General features: G+C 33.4%; 1 protein-coding gene across 1 annotated transcript in view; it reads right to left on the bottom strand.

The window, feature by feature from the left end:
• Positions 1 to 17,495, bottom strand: part of LOC148944863 (uncharacterized) — a 156,738-nt gene that overhangs the window by 31,562 nt on the left and 107,681 nt on the right. The window contains exons 7-11 of the mRNA XM_089099635.1: positions 13,692 to 13,810; positions 11,129 to 11,306; positions 9,063 to 9,208; positions 6,288 to 6,441; positions 3,581 to 3,671 (exon numbers count right to left, since the gene is read on the bottom strand). Of these exons, the coding sequence (XP_088955761.1) occupies positions 3,581 to 3,671; positions 6,288 to 6,441; positions 9,063 to 9,208; positions 11,129 to 11,306; positions 13,692 to 13,810 (688 nt within the window). The remainder of the gene's footprint in view (positions 1 to 3,580; positions 3,672 to 6,287; positions 6,442 to 9,062; positions 9,209 to 11,128; positions 11,307 to 13,691; positions 13,811 to 17,495) is intronic.

The raw sequence follows: 17,495 nt of genomic DNA, 5'->3' as shown, positions 1-17,495 counted from the left end.
GTAACGAGGAAAGGAGTCTAACCTGTCCAGGATATTTCAGCATAGACCAAAGAACGCTGGATAAAAGAAAGAAAAGGAAAAAGAAGAGGAAACGAGGAAAGGAGTCTAACCTGTCCAGGATATTTCAGCATAGACCAAAGAACGCTGGATAAAAGAAAGAAAAGGAAAAATAAGAGGAAACGAGGAAAGGAGTCTAACCTGTCCAGGATATTTCATCATAGACCAAAGAACGCTGGATAAAAGAAAGAAAAGGAAAAAGAAGAGGAAACGAGGAAAGGAGTCTAACCTGTCCAGGATATTTCAGCATAGACCAAAGAACGCTGGATAAAAGAAAGAAAAGGAAAAAGAAGAGGAAACGAGGAAAGGAGTCTAACCTGTCCAGGATATTTAAGCATAGACCAAAGAACGCTGGATAAAAGAAAGAAAAGGAAAAAGAAGAGGAAACGAGGAAAGGAGTCTAACCTGTCCAGGATATTTCAGCATAGACCAAAGAACGCTGGATAAAAGAAAGAAAAGGAAAAAGAAGAGGAAACGAGGAAAGGAGTCTAACCTGTCCAGGATATTTCAGCATAGACCAAAGAAAGCTGGATAAAAGAAAGAAAAGGAAAAAGAAGAGGAAACGAGGAAAGGAGTCTAACCTGTCCAGGATATTTCAGCATAGACCAAAGAACGCTGGATAAAAGAAAGAAAAGGAAAAAGAAGAGGAAACGAGGAAAGGAGTCTAACCTGTCCAGGATATTTCAGCATAGACCAAAGAACGCTGGATAAAAGAAAGAAAAGGAGAAGAATTTGAAATATGAATTAAAAAAAGATTTTGTATATTTTTAATATTATAGTCTATTTTTGAATAAAAAAACAACAAACATATTCACATATAAATATTCTAGTAGTGTACTTCCCCCTTCTTTCGAAAATATTTTTGCCATTAATAGTGATCCCCGTAGTCATAATACAGGGGGAGCACCAAAGGGGGAGTACATAAATTTAGAAATACGACTAGAGTTTCTTTTGTAATAAGAGATTTGGCTCCTTGCGTATGGGATATAATACTGGTTACAATATCAAATGCAAGTCACCTGGTAACCTTCAAGGCCACAGCAACGAGATTTGTCCTTGCAAAAGAATAGTAATTATGTGTGTGTTTTATGTAAGGATCGTTGTTGTAAATATATGATTTGTGTATTATTGTCATGTAGAATAATAAAATAGTATTTCTAGAGTAGCCTATATGGAATAGGACTCCCATCTGCTGCCAACAAGCCTTTAGGAGGTTTTCTTAGCAGGTGCTGCGAAAATGTTCGGTAAATATTTATCAAATAAAATTATCTTGAGCGTGTCCGAAAGCTCCGCCGTCTTGTTATATCCTAGATAAGTTGTTGGATTTTTCATTCTGACTAAGATAATTGGCTAGATAATCTGATAAGTTTAGCTAACCAAAAACCCAAAAGTGTAGGATTTTGTGCTGAATTTTTGGAAGAAAAGAATTATTAGAAAATCTTGCGCCTTATAACGTAAAAAAGGTTAAGAATACTGCATTGGACTTTACAATCCCTATCGGCGGTGCTGATCTCCGTTTCTTGGCCCTTCAGCCAGGAAGCGCAATGGGTGGTTGGAGGCCAACCATCCTGTGTTTTCGCACACCCTTCCTGTTTACCTTCCTCAGATTTCTCCAGGTACCCATTTAAAGCTGGGTCGACTCTGGCTGAGCTTACAGAGTCACGCCACTGGCCCCCGTCCCAAACCAAATAATTGGGTACACTAGGATTCGAACCCTCATCCTCTAGGACAAAGGATTCTAAATCCAGCGCACCGATCCACTTGGCTAGGACGGCTAGAATAAACTTGGCTGGTTTATTTTTATGTTAAAATACCACAGGAATGTATTCGAAAATCCTCAATCGCTTCGTCCCCCACATCGTAATTGACCCTTTTAAAAGAAAATTTTAAAGATTTAAAAAGGGAGGAAGAATTCTGAAAGGAAGTATCAAATACAACAATTTGGCAAAGAACAACAAAGGACAACAGTTTTCTATTCCTCACTCATTCTGAGTCTTCTTAATGTCAAAGGACAACAAAGGACAAAAGGCAAAGGAAAACAAAGGAAAACAGTTTCCTATTCCTCACTCATTCAGAGTCTTCTAAATGTCAAAGGCAAAGGACAACAAAGGACAAAAGGCAAAGGACAACAAAGGACAACAGTTTCCTATTCCTCACTCATTCAGAGTCTTCTAAATGTCAAAGGCAAAGGACAACAAAGGACAACAGTTTTCTATTCCTCACTCATTCTGAGTCTTCTTAATGTCAAAGGACAACAAAGGACAAAAGGCAAAGGACAACAAAGGACAACAGTTTCCTATTCCTCACTCATTCAGAGTCTTCTAAATGTCAAAGGCAAAGGACAACAAAGGACAAAAGGCAAAGGACAACAAAGGACAACAGTTTCCTATTCCTCACTCATTCAGAGTCTTCTAAATGTCAAAGGCAAAGGACAACAAAGGACAAAAGGCAAAGGACAACAAAGGACAACAGTTTCCTATTCCTCACTCATTCAGAGTCTTTTAAATGTCAAAGGCAAAGGCAAAGAACAAAAGGCAATGGACAACAAAGGACAACAGTTTTCTATTCCTCACTCATTCAGTCTTCTTAATGCCCTCTTCTGAAACAAACACATAAAAACGAAGTTTTTACTTCATTCAATAAAAAACTTGCGTTAATTTTATTATCAGAGCATAGCACAGTCTGTCTATTTTCCAGATTCCTCCACCTCTTACGTCTCTAGGCTATATAGCCCTAGCTTATAGACAAAAGTTCAGTAATTTTGTTGATTTCAGGTATTTTGTAACTGTTTCTCAACGATAGTTGGCAAATAATGCCAAATACTACAAAAATTAGCTTTAAGGAAGAAATAGGACATAATCATGTAGGTAAATCAATTTATGAATTATTGCTTGACTAAACTTAAGCACACCCATTAAAATAAGTTTAAACCGTAATTCCAAACATCTAAATCGATGTGTTCGCAATTTTTTTGCAGAATAATAAGCACTTTCTGCAAAATAGTTTCGGACAACAACGTTGGTTATCTCGCTGGATTTTTCATTGGATTTTTGCTTACAGTATCTTTCGGGCACGCCCCTTATCTTAAATTAAATTATTTTCTTCGTCTTTTTAGATTATTACGGAGACACTTTCGCATATTCTCATCACTGGCATCACACCCCGGGCTCTGCTGGTGGGTTGCTGCAACTGAGGTTGAACTCCATGTCCAGTATTACTAAGCAGAGATCAGTCTCACTGCACCAATTAGTATCATGCATTCAATTTATTGAATTACAACTTGTTGAATACATTCAAATTATAGCAAATTCATTACAAGCTGAATTAACTTTTTATAGGTTATAGTTTAAGGTTCATAATAAATATACATAGTTTATAAGGTCAAATCAAGGTTTTCTCTCTGATATACCTCAAATAAATCAGTATCTGTTTTTTGTTCGTTTTTCTTTTTCAACGATTTAGTCACAATTCCAAATAGCATTTATTCTTGTAGTAATTATTAGTCATCAGAGGGATTTCTTACCTCAGATATAGTGCGCTCACTAGTTATTGATCCAGCATTGGAGCTCCTTCCCCGTCTCCACTCAGAAACTAGCATGACTTTAGAACCGACACTGAAAAGCACGAAAATTATGTAACAAAAAAAATCTTATCAAAAAAGCCTAAGTTAATACTTATTTCACATTCAAAAAAATAGGCTCACATAAATAATAATTAAATAAACAGGGTTATTTTTTTTTTACTTAATTAATTTCAGCAACCTCCCCCCTGAAAGCGACCATGTCTTTAAGAATCAACTAGTTGGGTCATCCATTTGCATTCTTTCCGAAAATTTCGAAATCCTTCCTACAATTTATTATATATTTCCAAGCAATTCGCTTTTGCTTTTTTTCAAAGCTACCCCTCCCCCTCCTCAAATTTGGACCCGTCGCTAAAAAAACTAAAACAAAGGAATAAAATAAGTTTTTTAATAAAAATGTAAATTAACATTTCTTTTACGTTCGATGAATTAGGGCCGCATAAATAATAAATAAATAATTAACAATACAATGATAAAATTTGGGTCAAATTAGTAATAGATAATTAAAATAAATTAGTATCGATAATTAAAAAGGAACAAACTGTTTCTCACGAAGCTAATTTCAGTAGCCCCCCCCCCCCTCGAAAGGACGCAAACCCTTCTGGGCCATCTACAAAATAATCTACATACAGCTTGGTGTAAACATAAGCTGAATATGTAGTAATCGCTACATAACGGTAACACAAATCTAAACTAATTTTCTGATTCATCCCAAATCGCCGAAAAACTTCGAAGGAAGAAAAGTGAAAAATTATTCGGTAAAACTACATAATCTAATGAATACAATTAAATAGATATTTAAGTAAGTAAATGTTGGTAACAGAACAGCCAAGCTATCATCAAAAACTTTCGAAACCATACGAATCCATAAAATATTTTGGCAATTCCTTAAATTAAAGGTTCATTTGTGTAGGGATGCAAGGGTACTACCAAGAAGAGTTTATGGGATAGCCTACCCTCTCCCTCCTCCGTCAAAAAACCTATAATAAAAGCCTCAGTGTGAAACATAGGTCAAAGTGGGTTTTCCCACAATAGTCCTCGGATCTACTTAAACCAAGCCATCTACATTTCTAAAGCACTTTAATTCCTTAAATTTGTTATTTTATTAATTTATTAAAAATTACTACTTAAATTATTTATGATAATATCACTAAATGTAATGATATTATAATATAGTATTAATAATCACATTATAATAAATAATAATGTAAAATAATATTATGATAAAGTATTTACGTCTATCGACTTTTAAATTTTCTTTTTTTTTTTTTTTTTTTTTTTTTTTTTACATCTTAAAACTTTGAGAGTAAGGTAGTCTGATATGCTGAATCTAAAAGTCTGATTTTCATTGAGGTTATTATTACTATATAATTTACTTCTAAATAAATTTGTTATTTATTACTTAAATTTCAAACTATTACTATTTATTAATATTTATTACTATCCTGTCGAGGGAGGAGGACTTGCTCCCACCCTCGACAAAATTTTCTCGAAGCACCTTTGTATGAGAAGGAGACGTTTTATGGTGCTTTAAAATTTCTTAAAAGGACATGCAAACTTTAATCCTTATAATTTATCCAATGGCCGTTATTAATTTTTTCCTGGAATTTCTCGATATATATGTATCGTGATATTTATCCAGAATCGGGAAAAATCAAGCAAACTCAGCAAGTGAATCGAGGAATAAGAAAATTCAAATGGAATATAAATGCCTGACAAAATGATATATGGATTATATTTGAAATATAGGATTGTTGATATAGGAAAAAAGTCAAAGCTTAAACTTACAAAATTATCATTTCCAAAACTTTCTGAAGAAAGATATTTGAACTACAAATAAGAAATTTCCAAAAAGGACATTCTTAAGTTAAGTTGAAAAGCAGATTAAAATAACGGTCCTTTGATTTGAAGTGAGGTTAAGGCAAATCCTGCTTCCCCGAAGAAAAACAAAAAATCAAGATTTAACCCCAAAATTTATATTTTTCTTAACAATGAGTATGCTACGCGCATGATCTGGCAAATTTGTCGAAAATTTTAAAAAATAGCAATTTAAAATCTCTTCAAGCGACAGACAATTCTTAGCGTTTACAACTTATATTAAAGGGGTTTCTAATTTACATGTATTTTTTTTAAATTGTCCAAAAACTTTGAAAAGAGACAAGTTGAGCAGAATCAGCACTTCTATTGAGCTGAGCGATAAGACAGTTCAAACAGAACATAAATGTTTGAAAAAATTACTTAAAACACACACACACAAAAAAAAAAAAAAAAAAAAAAAAAAAAATAAATAAAAATACTACCACTAAATGAAGATTTGATTTTATGTTTCAAGAAAACATCATACATCATAAAGAACAATATTTATGGAAAGTAAATTACTCAAATGTAAAAATTCAGAAAATATATGAAACAAGAAAAATGAAAAAAAAAAAATTTTTAAGTGGGGTAAATATTCGAAGCCCCCTCCCAATCTCCTGCGAACTTGGCAGGTCCCATGACGGAACCTTTATCGAAACGCCCAAATGTAATATGAACTATTGCGGAACGTAGTATACAAGTATATCAGCCAGAGGACGAACTTCCAGTCTCTTTGGTAAGATACCCCCCCTCCATTTTGGGGCGCAACACTGTAAAAAAGTCACTGACTCACCTTGCAGAGGACGACTGGGACATTGTCCGCCCCACATGACTTGTCAGAAAATTGGTCCGGCCACCTTTGAGGCCAGGTGATGAACATGTATTATGATGCTGAGGATTCATTTCAAAATAATCGCTCTTCGAGGCAGAATTCCAGTTAGTTTTATCTGGAATGAAAAAAAAAATTGTCTAATATTTCAGTCAAAATATGGATTTACTCTTCATAATACTTAAATGCTTGGAATCAGTGCTATTTTTTTCACTGCCCCCAAAAAGAGTTAATTTTTTGTAAGATTTTGAGGAAAAAGAAATTTTTTAAGCTCCTTTCAGCAAAACCTTCTCCACGCATAGAGCTTCAAATTTACCCATTTACATCTTCAAACAAAAGGAAGGAAGGAAGAAACACGAAGCAGGATAACTGTTCAAAAAGAAGCAGAAGAAAAACGTATTTTAACACCCCACTGTCAGGACCATCAGAGGGAGGGGGCATTTGCCACCCCACTTGGATCGTTTAGGATAATTAAACGAGAAAATTCTCAGAAACAGAAATTGGATTAGTTTTGTCTGCAATGAAGAGAAAATTGTACTATTTACTTCAGCCAAAATACAGGTTTAGTCTCCTATAAATGCTTCGTATAGGCATATATATTCTCGCGAAATTAAGCATGAGTTCAAATAGGGAGAGGGGTCTGAATTCGGCGAAATAGTTAGAACAAACCTGGTAATAACATGAATATTATTCATAATAATATGGTAATAATATGAAAATTCGTACTTTTTTTTTATAGATATAGAGAGAGAGATATATAAATATTTATAAAACCAAAGAACAAATAATATTTATTAAACACAAAAACAGTAATAACGGCTGCCCCGAGAAGTAAAAAAAAAAAATGTAGAAGAACCAGATCCATACTCCACCCCTGTGCGTAAATTGGAGCAGTGAAAGTTCTCTGGTCATTTTTGAGGTTAGATGAGGAGCTCGCGGTATAAGGCTGACGATTTATTTTCAAAATCATTGTTCTTAGCAGCGGAATTCTAGTCTGCTCTATCTGTAGCACACAAATACGATGCAATTTATTGCAGCCAAAAATATGAATTAATTCTCATGCTAATGGCTAGAGTAACCATAAATACGCTTGAGCAAGCACAGAGGAAAAGATAAAAAAAGGAGAAAATAGAGAAAAAAGGTGAAATATCGAGAGTGCTTAAAAAGTTATGTTATGTAAAAAAGTTATGTTATATTTAAGGGGCCCAAGACCCTATCCCACCCCACTATGCAGGGCGGAGACACAAAACAATCGATCAATTTTGAGGCCAGGAGAAGAGTATGCGGAATGAGACTGAGGATTCATCTCAAAATCATAGCTAAAGGGCCATGAAATGGAGATCAGCATCGCTATTTTAGGCTTTAAAGTCTAGTTCCGCATCCGTCTCAAACCAATCGTTCTTAGCGGCATTCCTGAGAAATTGCCTACGGATTGTTCTGGGTACCCGGCTGATAGACCGTATTTCAAACAGTAGGCTGTAGCCAATGTGTATATAAAGGAGTTCATTTGAGGGCAGGGGGAAGGGAGTGAATTGACGGGGGGATAAATTAAAATAATGTCGCAATAGGACCTTTGGCCATATTTCTACCATAATTCAAGAATTTTACTATCCTTAATTAATTGCCTGTATTACGACACTGTGTTATAAACCCCCTTCCAAATATATAAAAAATATCGAAATACATAATTCTTGAACATAAAAGGTTTTTCTTAGTTTTTCCCTTTCCCTCCACCAAATGACTGTCGATCACGTTCTGGCAATCCTGTGACAAACAGTCACAATATTGTGATTGTGAAAAACAGTCACAATCAGCCCAAATTTAAGAATGGATCAGAGCCTCATGTCCGCACATGCATATTTACACATGTCCATATAAGGATTGAAAGATATGGGATTGTGTATATTGGCAAACTTTGGCTGAAATTTTCACTTTAAGGAGGAGCCCAAAGAGGAAAAGTCAATCCCTCCCTTCATCCCATCCCTTCTTGCATCCCGTCTACCTATCAACAAAGAAATCGGTACTTCTTTTCATAATTAGCATTATCTTAAAAAAAATTCCTAAATTATTCCCCAAAGTTTTCATTTCAAGGAGGGATTCAAGGAGGAAACAATTCACCTCTGCTTTATATGCATGTATGTAAATATCATATAAAACAAGCTTTTCTCCCCATTATATCTAAAAAAAAATCAGTACCTATTTCCATAATTACACTATTTTTAATTTTCATGAATTATTCCACACAGTTTTCAGATCAAGGAGGAGTTCAAGGAGGGAAAAATTTACCCCTCCTTTATAAACAGGGTTTAAAAATAGACTTTTATCTCTTCTATCTACTAAAAAAAAGTAATAAATAAGTACTTATTTTTATAATTTGAATTTTCTTCAATTTTTTTTAGATTATTCCCCAAACTTTTCAGCTCAAGGAGGAAAAACCATACCCCTCCTTATACGAAGTTTCACAAATAACACATAAAAAAAAGGCTTTAGCCCCTTCTATCTATTTGAAATGAAAAAGTAATAAATCAGTACTTATTCTTATAACCGGCATCATCTAAATTGTCTTAAATTATTTCTCAAGCTTTTCAGTTCAAAGAGAGAAAACCTTACCCTTCCTTTATATGCAGGTATATAAATAATAAATATCATATAAAAAACAGGCTTTCACCCCTTCTATCTATTAAAAATAATAATAAATCAGTGCCTATTTTCATAATTTGCATTATCATGGCAAATTACCTGAATCCGCAGGACACTGTTCAACATAGTTGTCCTCGCGTACCGACTTCTGGAGGGAGCCATCTTGATAAGTAATATTGCTAGCATCACATTCATCAATTGAAGATCTGAGCGTGTTCTGATCCACCGAGTTCAAAGGAATTGGACTGAAAGCACAGGAAACCAAATGACCAACTTTTTTAACTTTATTTTTTGACATGTATTAATTAATTTTAGTTTTTATTTATTAATTTGTTCTATTAACATATTATATATTAATAACAAATTATATATTATATTAGCAATATCTTAATTTTCAACACATAAGAAAGTGTCTTGTATTTTACAACCTTTGCAAATTTCAATATATAACAATTTTTTGATATAACTACTTAGTTAATGATTAACAAAAAAAATAATCAACTTGTCATCACAATGACAGGCCTGTGATGACATTACATCTCAAATGTTTATGTATTTTTTCTAAGTCTGCTGGTTAGTGTAGCACCGTGGCACCTTACAACTGTCCATAGCACCAAAGCCTTTTAATTCATGTAAATCGCTTCTTTTTTTCTTCCTTTTCGGTTTTTAGTCGTTTTTTTCTCTTTTGTTTTAATACCTGTCAAAGTGCTTCTTCTTTCATACTTCGATGAAATATCGAGGTTTGGAGTTTCCAATACTCTTCGATCTAACCTTTTTAGAACTCTAAGATACTAGACTCCTAAAATTTATTATTGAATTTCCCTTTAAAGTACCAATGACACCAACATAAAAACATTATTTGCCCACCTTAAGGACCTGTCTTAAGTCTATTCATAACTGAAAAGGAGATTTTGTAAAATTCTTTTATGGGAGCTTCAAATTCAATAAGTTTCAGGGCGGTACCACATTTTTTGTCAATGTTGCTACGCTGAACCACGAAAATAAATAAGCAGAGCTAATTAGTTAAATTTGAAAATGTCTTTTGTCCTTAAAAGTTTAAACATTACCATTTGGTTGATTTCCGAAGACAAATACACCTTCAAAGGAGAGTTATACCTTTTAAGTTGTTTGGTATCATATTTTTTTTGTTTTTGATAATTTTTCGCCACATTTCTTTCTTTTAAATTTGGCACCCGTTACTAAAACAACTGCATATCTGCATACAGAAGCATTTTTAATTAAAAGATCTAATTCCTAATTCTTCTTAATTTTGAAGGTGTATAAGGTTGTGCAAGTTCCCACTTCAATGATCCAAGCAATAAGATTGCATTTGCACTGTCCTCGGTACTTCAAATCTCTTTCAGAAAATAACCTCAATTTCGTTTTATTTTATTCGCTGTAGAAAGTAAAATCAGTAGGATGCTGGACGTCTAGGCATTTGTGAAGTCATTCATGTGAAAAATGTTCCAAGATTAATTAAGGCCTAAACAGGTTTTCCCGAAGTCACGGCCTATCTAGATCGTGTTTTTTGTTTTTTGTTGTTGTTTTTTTTTTTTTTCACCGAAAAAGGAGTAATGATCTTATTACGACCAATCTTATCAAACAATCAGTAATCATCGAGCAAAGCTCGCTCCCTGAATAAACAAATTATTATATTATTATTATAATTATTATATAAATTATTATAGGAATTTTTCTGCCCGCAATGCGTAACATTTAATGTGAAGCAATTAAGAATTCGGGACTCGCTTCACACGCTCGGGACACGCTTAAACTGAAATCTCTTTCTCTATACACTCGAAATCAACTGATTTGTCCTCAAACAAATTGCGTTCTGAAACTCCTCCTTAGGCTCAAGGGTTTCAAAGTTCAGGTGTCTCTGATTTCAGTCGGCAGAACACTTAGAAAATTATTAAGGGTTCGGGAGGGGGAAACGTATTTCTCAAAGTTGTGACTTATTTAGATCGTTTTTTTTTTACACCAGAAAATGTAGTATGCTAATTTCCCGAAACATACAATTATTGTTTGTTTGTGATAAGATAGATTAACTGAATTTGCACAGGATTGCCTTTAGATTGGATACTCTTTGACCTAACCTGCACACAGATCAGGCTGCGTTTTTGGACTTCTGGATTTATTTTCGAATTAATTTCAAAAGTATTTACCTTGGATTCCTTTTAGGTGGCGACGCGGAGACACTGAGAGAATGTTTGGAGTTGTCCAATGAATACGCATTTTTCATAGATGTCTGAGACGTAGGTGGCTCTGGCTGATTTTCACTATTAGTGCGCTTTCGAGGTGCACCAAAATCTACACGCTCCCGGCTCACCTGGGTCATGGATGCTGCGGAAAAAATAAAAAACATAATTGAAAACAATTAAAAAATAATTGCAAAATTTCGTCCAGAGGAATAGTCTAAGGATAGTTTTAGGTGCTCACTTGACTGACCGTGTATCAAACAATAAGCTAAACCAAAGATATGGTTCAATCCGATTTTGTTGGGCTATACTGAAACATAAGCTATACCAGGGCCAGGTACGAATCTCCAGCAATTTTATTGGGGGGGGGGGGCAAGAGGGTTCCATATCCGGACAGTAAAGGGGCATGGGATATATAATAATGGGATACTGTATAACTAGGGTTATACAGTAAAGATGGCTAGGTCACGTTTAACGGATGAAGGTAGGTAAGGTAATTCTGTATTAATACAACTAGTTCCAACAACTTCAACTTTTATTTTTTTTAACAAACACAAATAATTACATGAAATTATTATAAAACAACACTTTCGCCCTGAAGAAGAACCTACGAGGTGTTTGCGGTCATGCGTAAGTCCACAAAACTAATGAACTATTAAATTAATTATCCAATTAAATAAATAAAAATAATAAAAATAATTCAACAATAATAACATCCAATTGACCGTCATTTTGGGACCACCAAAAAACTGGGTCAACGCCAAACATGGTGGAAAGAGGTCGTAAGAAACGATCCAAAGGAAAAGAGAACTTCACTGGGGGAAGTAAAAGAGTAAGCTATGAAGATATTGGAACGAAGAAAAAACTTTTTTCACATAAAGTTTAAGGTAACAAAAACCACCCTCTAACTGCCTTTCCAAAAGAATCGAATCTACAATTGCTTGAATCAATATTAAGAAATCGTCCAGAGCTTCAAAAATCGGAAATGCAAAGAAAAACTAAAACTAAAAAAAAACACTAAAAACACAAAACCGAAAAACATAGCCAAAAACAAAAGGTAGCGTATAACCAAAATCATAAAGATACAGTACCAAGGATATTCAAGATCAAACCATTTTTTCCCTTGAACCCATCTTAGGTCTATTCCTATCTGAACATCACCATATTCTCAGATATTTCTCTCAGATATTAATTACTGATGTCACATTATTACGTATTTAGTGCAATACCCCATTTTCATCAAGTGATCTCATGTTGGATATAAATAAGCGAAACCAAGCACTTAAATTTGACAACACTTTTCGTCTGCAAAAATTCAAAAATCAAAAATCTGTTGATTTCCAGAAAATAACATTTTTAGCCTTTTTGTTTTTATTCATTTTTCATCCATGTTTTTTTTTTACTGATAATGGGTATCTTTTTGAATAAAAATTGAATTCAGGATTTTTTTCTAATTTTTCAAAATTTATGCGATTGCACAAGTTTCCACTTAACCAATTCAAACGATCAGATTTGATTTTCTCTGCCCTTGTTAGTTTGAGTGATTACGTATTTTCCTGCTTTATTGTCTCCTTTGTTTTTATTTTTTATTATTCTGGATTGTTGGATTGTCAGCTTTCATTTTTTTACCCACTTTTCAGTACCCAGGGCAGTCTATCAACATTAACATGAAATATCTACAATTTTTTGCTGCAATTGACAATATGGAATTGTTGATTATTTGATAAATCTTGAGTTTTCCTTATTAGTAAAAAAAAATGAAAAGAGAAATGACAAAAAAGGGAACAAGAAGAAAAATAATGAAAAGGCAAATAGAAGAGAAATATGAGAAAAATAAAAAGGGAAAAATATAGGTAATAGAAATACAGAGAAAGAGAAATATAGAGCATATAGAAAAACAGAAGAGAGATAAAAGAGAAATGAGGAAAAGGGAAAAAGAAGAGAAATAAAAGGGAAATGAAAAAAGGGAAATTGAAGAGAAACAAAAGAGAAATGCAAAAAAGGGAGAAAGAAACTCAATGGGAAAGGAAAAGGAAAATAGCAGAGAAATGAAGAGATTTGAAGAAAAGGGAAAAAGAAGAGAAATAAATTGGAAATGAAAAAAGGAAAATAGAAGAGAAATAAAAAAAAGTGAAAGGAAAGAGAAATATATGGGAAATGAAAAAGGAAAATAGGATAGAAATAAGAGATATGAAGAAAAGGGACAAAGAAGAGAAATAAAATGGAAATGAAAAAAGAAAATAGAAGAGAAATAAAAGCGAAATGAAAAAGGAAAATAGAAGAGAAATAAAAGGGAACTGAAAAAAGGGAAATTAAAGAGACAAAAGAGAAATGAAAAAAAAGGAAAAAGAAGAGAAATAAATGGGAAACGAAAAAAGGGAAATAGAAGAGAAATAAAAGAGATATGAAGAAAAGGAAAAAAAGGGAAATAAAAGGAAAAAGGGAAATTGACGAGAAACAAAAGAGAAATGAAAAAAGGGGAAAAGAAGAGAAGTGAAAAGAGAATTGAAAAAGAGAAATGATTTAATACCAGGATTAGTTTGTCTTCTTGATAGACCAGGGGCTAACTTGGGCATATCCGTGGCCGACGATGACTGTGTCCTCGGTCGAAAACGTATAACATGATCTTCTTTCATAGAGTTCATTGCTCTGAAATTAAACAATAAAATATTTAAATTTATTATTATATTTTTATATACTTATATTCTTTTATATTTATACAATTTACTTATAACTTTTAGCAATTTCTATATTATGTTGTTTACATTTATAGTTATTTTTATAAATAATTTGGTTACTAATTATAATTTTTGAATTATATTTGTATTTATAATCTATACTTTATATTAAAAACAAAGAAATCAATGTAAAGACGACAAACGAGGGTAATGTAATGAAAACGAAGAGAAACAAAAAATTCAAACAAATATTTCGCCCGTATTCAACAAGGCGTCTTCAGCGTAGAAAAAAAAACAACTAGAGGCTAAAACTAAAAAATATATATAAAACTAAAATAGACTAACAAAAAATATATAATTTACAATTGCTTACATTTACAATTGGCAACTACCTCGTGGTTTCATGAAGCTAGCTACCAATTGTGAATGTAAGTAATTGTATATTATATATTTTATGTTAGTCTATTTTAGTTTAAAATATATTTTGTAGTTTTAGTTTCAGTTTGTTTTTTTTTTCAACAAAAATTTCGCCTTGCTTTCACAAGCCGAAATGTTAAATACACACGCTACAATAGTAAACATACATGGCATACATGTATAGAATATATAAGAAACATTCATAATGTAGCATACAAACAGGCGGGTGTATGACCAGTAAATGAAAACAAAGAGAAGCAAAAAATTCAAGCGAATATTTCGCCCGTATACAAGAAGGCGTCTTAAGCGTCTTCTTTCAATAATAATTATAACAATATACTTATTTTGTGCCATCTCCGAAATCCTTTTTAACAAACTAACAACACTAACTTCAGACCTATCCATTTCTTATATGCCCATTCTGAGGTATCCAGAAGGGTGCTATGTGGCACATTCCACATTGCAATATGGCACATACCACATTGCATAAAAATAAATTCTTGGCGCCATCTTCGAAATCCTTGTTAATGCACAAAAAACTATTCTCTACAAATCCACTTTCAAGAGACTCACTCCGAGAGCCAGAACAAAGTGCCACAAGGCATGAAAAAGAGCAATTTTTCGCGCCATCTCCTCAAAGTCCTCTTGAAATCTCTCCTTGTGACAACACTCGGTTGCATATTCCTAGGACCGATAAAGACAAAATCCTTAGAATAATTTACGAATTATGCAACCTGTTAAAGTGACTATTTCTAGAATGGTCTTCGATAATTTAGTTCTTTATTTGTATCAAACAACTAATTAAACAATTTTCCTAATTAACGATTTAAAATTAATAATTTCCCGTGCACTTTTCTGATTACCTTTGTTTATAACAATTACTCTACTACTAGATTCTTTACTTTATAAACAATGAGGATATCCTTAATTATGCAAAGAACAAAGTTCTTTTCAAAACCTTTCTTCATGACAACACCCAATTACATGTCCACAGGATGGATAAAAGGCGAATCCTTAGAACAGTTTCACTTAATAACCCACAAGGGAGAAAATACAAGAAGGAAGTCCCTGATTAGGTAGGGACGAGATTATCAAAATGACCTGACATCTTTGAACATTGCGTGGGAGGTGGCCGAAGCCTGAAAAATAAAAATATTTGAAATTTTTTTTGAAATATACTTTCTATTTTTCTAAACCACTTTTTTCCTACTTTCCAGAAAAATTAAATGTGAACAAAAGCGTCGAATATGCGTGACACACTTTATAACTTTTCAACTACATCATTTCATTAGCACGGGGAAGTATTAAAAACTTCAATTTTTTTCGGTATCTGAAAAACAGTTCTCACTTTTGCCTTCTTTTTATAGATAAAACCGATTTTTTTCTAAATATTTATTTTACTATTTTTCGTATTTAGCAGACCTTCCAATCAATGACTAACTTTCAAACAAGCCATTTCTGCTTCAAAGCCTATTGACGATCCTCAACTGCAACACTCCCAGCCCAATATCCTGTTTACCTCTCCTTCAAAACAAACTATAGCTATGAAATTGTCTGAAAACAGGAAGCTCAACAGAAATTGAGAGTTCTAGTCCATATTTTATAAATCGAAAGCGATTGGAGACCAGCCAGCCCCCTGTCCTAAAACTATTTTTTGATATCTGGTCGTTTTGTCATCTGATGGACATCTGATGGACATTTCAGGTGCAGTACCTATTTTGTACTTTCTCTTTAGCTGCTCAATTTTACGTTTGGGGCAATTTCCACGGGGGGGGGGGAGTGTTAACACCTAGATCCCTGAATACAATTGTACACAAACCCAAACAGACGAAGCTAAATAAAAGGGTTTAAAAAAGTTTCGATAGAGGGAATACTCAGCCCCACTTTGATTAAAAAATCTAAATCAGTTTTCCAAGAATAGCCCAAAAGACCACTCCCTTCCATTAGAAAAATTGAAAAATAGTGGCTACAGTTTTATCTTGAAAACTTCAAAAAAATTTTCACTTTTTAGCGCAACTTACAGATAAAAGAGACCATTAAACTACCAGCTTTGATGAGGATAAAACATTATTTGAAAAAAAATATGTATTTACTCAGTTTTGATTTATCAATCCAAAATTCACACTTTCCTATTGCAATATTACCCTCAGAATCGTAATCCTTAAACTTCCGTAACTGCTAATGAAAATTTTCCTTTAAGTTTTAGTTTTAGATTTTTATATTATGATATAAATGTAGAAATTAGTACCATTCGCGGGATATAATAAAAATAATAATTTATTTAAACCCTCTTTACAAACATAAAACACTGATAGAGGAGTAAATATAGATAAAATAAAAAATAATTAGCGGGATATAGAGTAAATAAAGGAAAGAGGAAAAATGATATGTACTTTGTGTGTTTTGATTAAGGAAAATCATTCTCTGATTCCAATTACTGATATTTTTTTTTAACCATTCCCTGATTAATCCTTGAATTATCACGAGTTCCGTGCCTCAAAACAGGGACATAATAATTATATGTATAAAGTTGGGAGTGGAGGTAATGGAGGATTTTTACAACCAAGGGCCCCATTTAACCCCTCCAATTGTACAGTGTGAAACAAATCTGATTCAAACAGGGTATAGCTACAACAGGCCAAGATGTACCTCCTTGAATAACTCTCGTTTCAAAAATGTTTTAAGAGAAGAACAGTGCAGTTTTAGAAAAGGTAGAGGATGTGTCGACCAAATGTCCTTAGGTTAACTCATAATAACTCTAATTAACTCTTAAGTTAATAATTGAGAAATGCCTGAGTTGTCAAACCCCTTTGATCCTCAGTTTTATAGATTATGAGCAAGTGTTCGATTCTGTTGATAGAAGAGCTTTAGCAAAGGTCTTATCCTTGTATGGTATACCAGACAAATACACTAAAGTGATTAGTGCTATGTACGAGAATAACACAGCTGCGGTTAAGGCAGGAAATAAGGTTAGCAGCTGGTTTTGTATTAAATCATGAGTTAAGCAGGGTTGTGTTCTATCCCCCTTTACAGGGCCGTATCCAGGATTTTTGTTCAGGGGGGGGGGGGTTTACTAATTTTTGACTTTTGGGGGGGGGGTTTACTAATTTTTGACTCAGTTTTCGACTAATTTTACTGATTTTTACCTAGGTTTTACTAATTTTCGACTTATTTTTGAGTCGGTCAAAAATTTCGGGGGGGGTGGATCGAACCGGGTACCCCCCCCCCCCCTGGATACG

The sequence above is a fragment of the Artemia sp. Qi Xiang Cuo genome, chromosome 13, assembly GCF_049724085.1.
Source record: "Artemia sp. Qi Xiang Cuo chromosome 13, ASM4972408v1, whole genome shotgun sequence".
Classification (NCBI taxonomy): domain Eukaryota; kingdom Metazoa; phylum Arthropoda; class Branchiopoda; order Anostraca; family Artemiidae; genus Artemia; species Artemia sp. Qi Xiang Cuo.
Note: the sequence above shows the minus strand (reverse complement) of the source record. Positions and strands in the feature narration are given on the sequence as shown.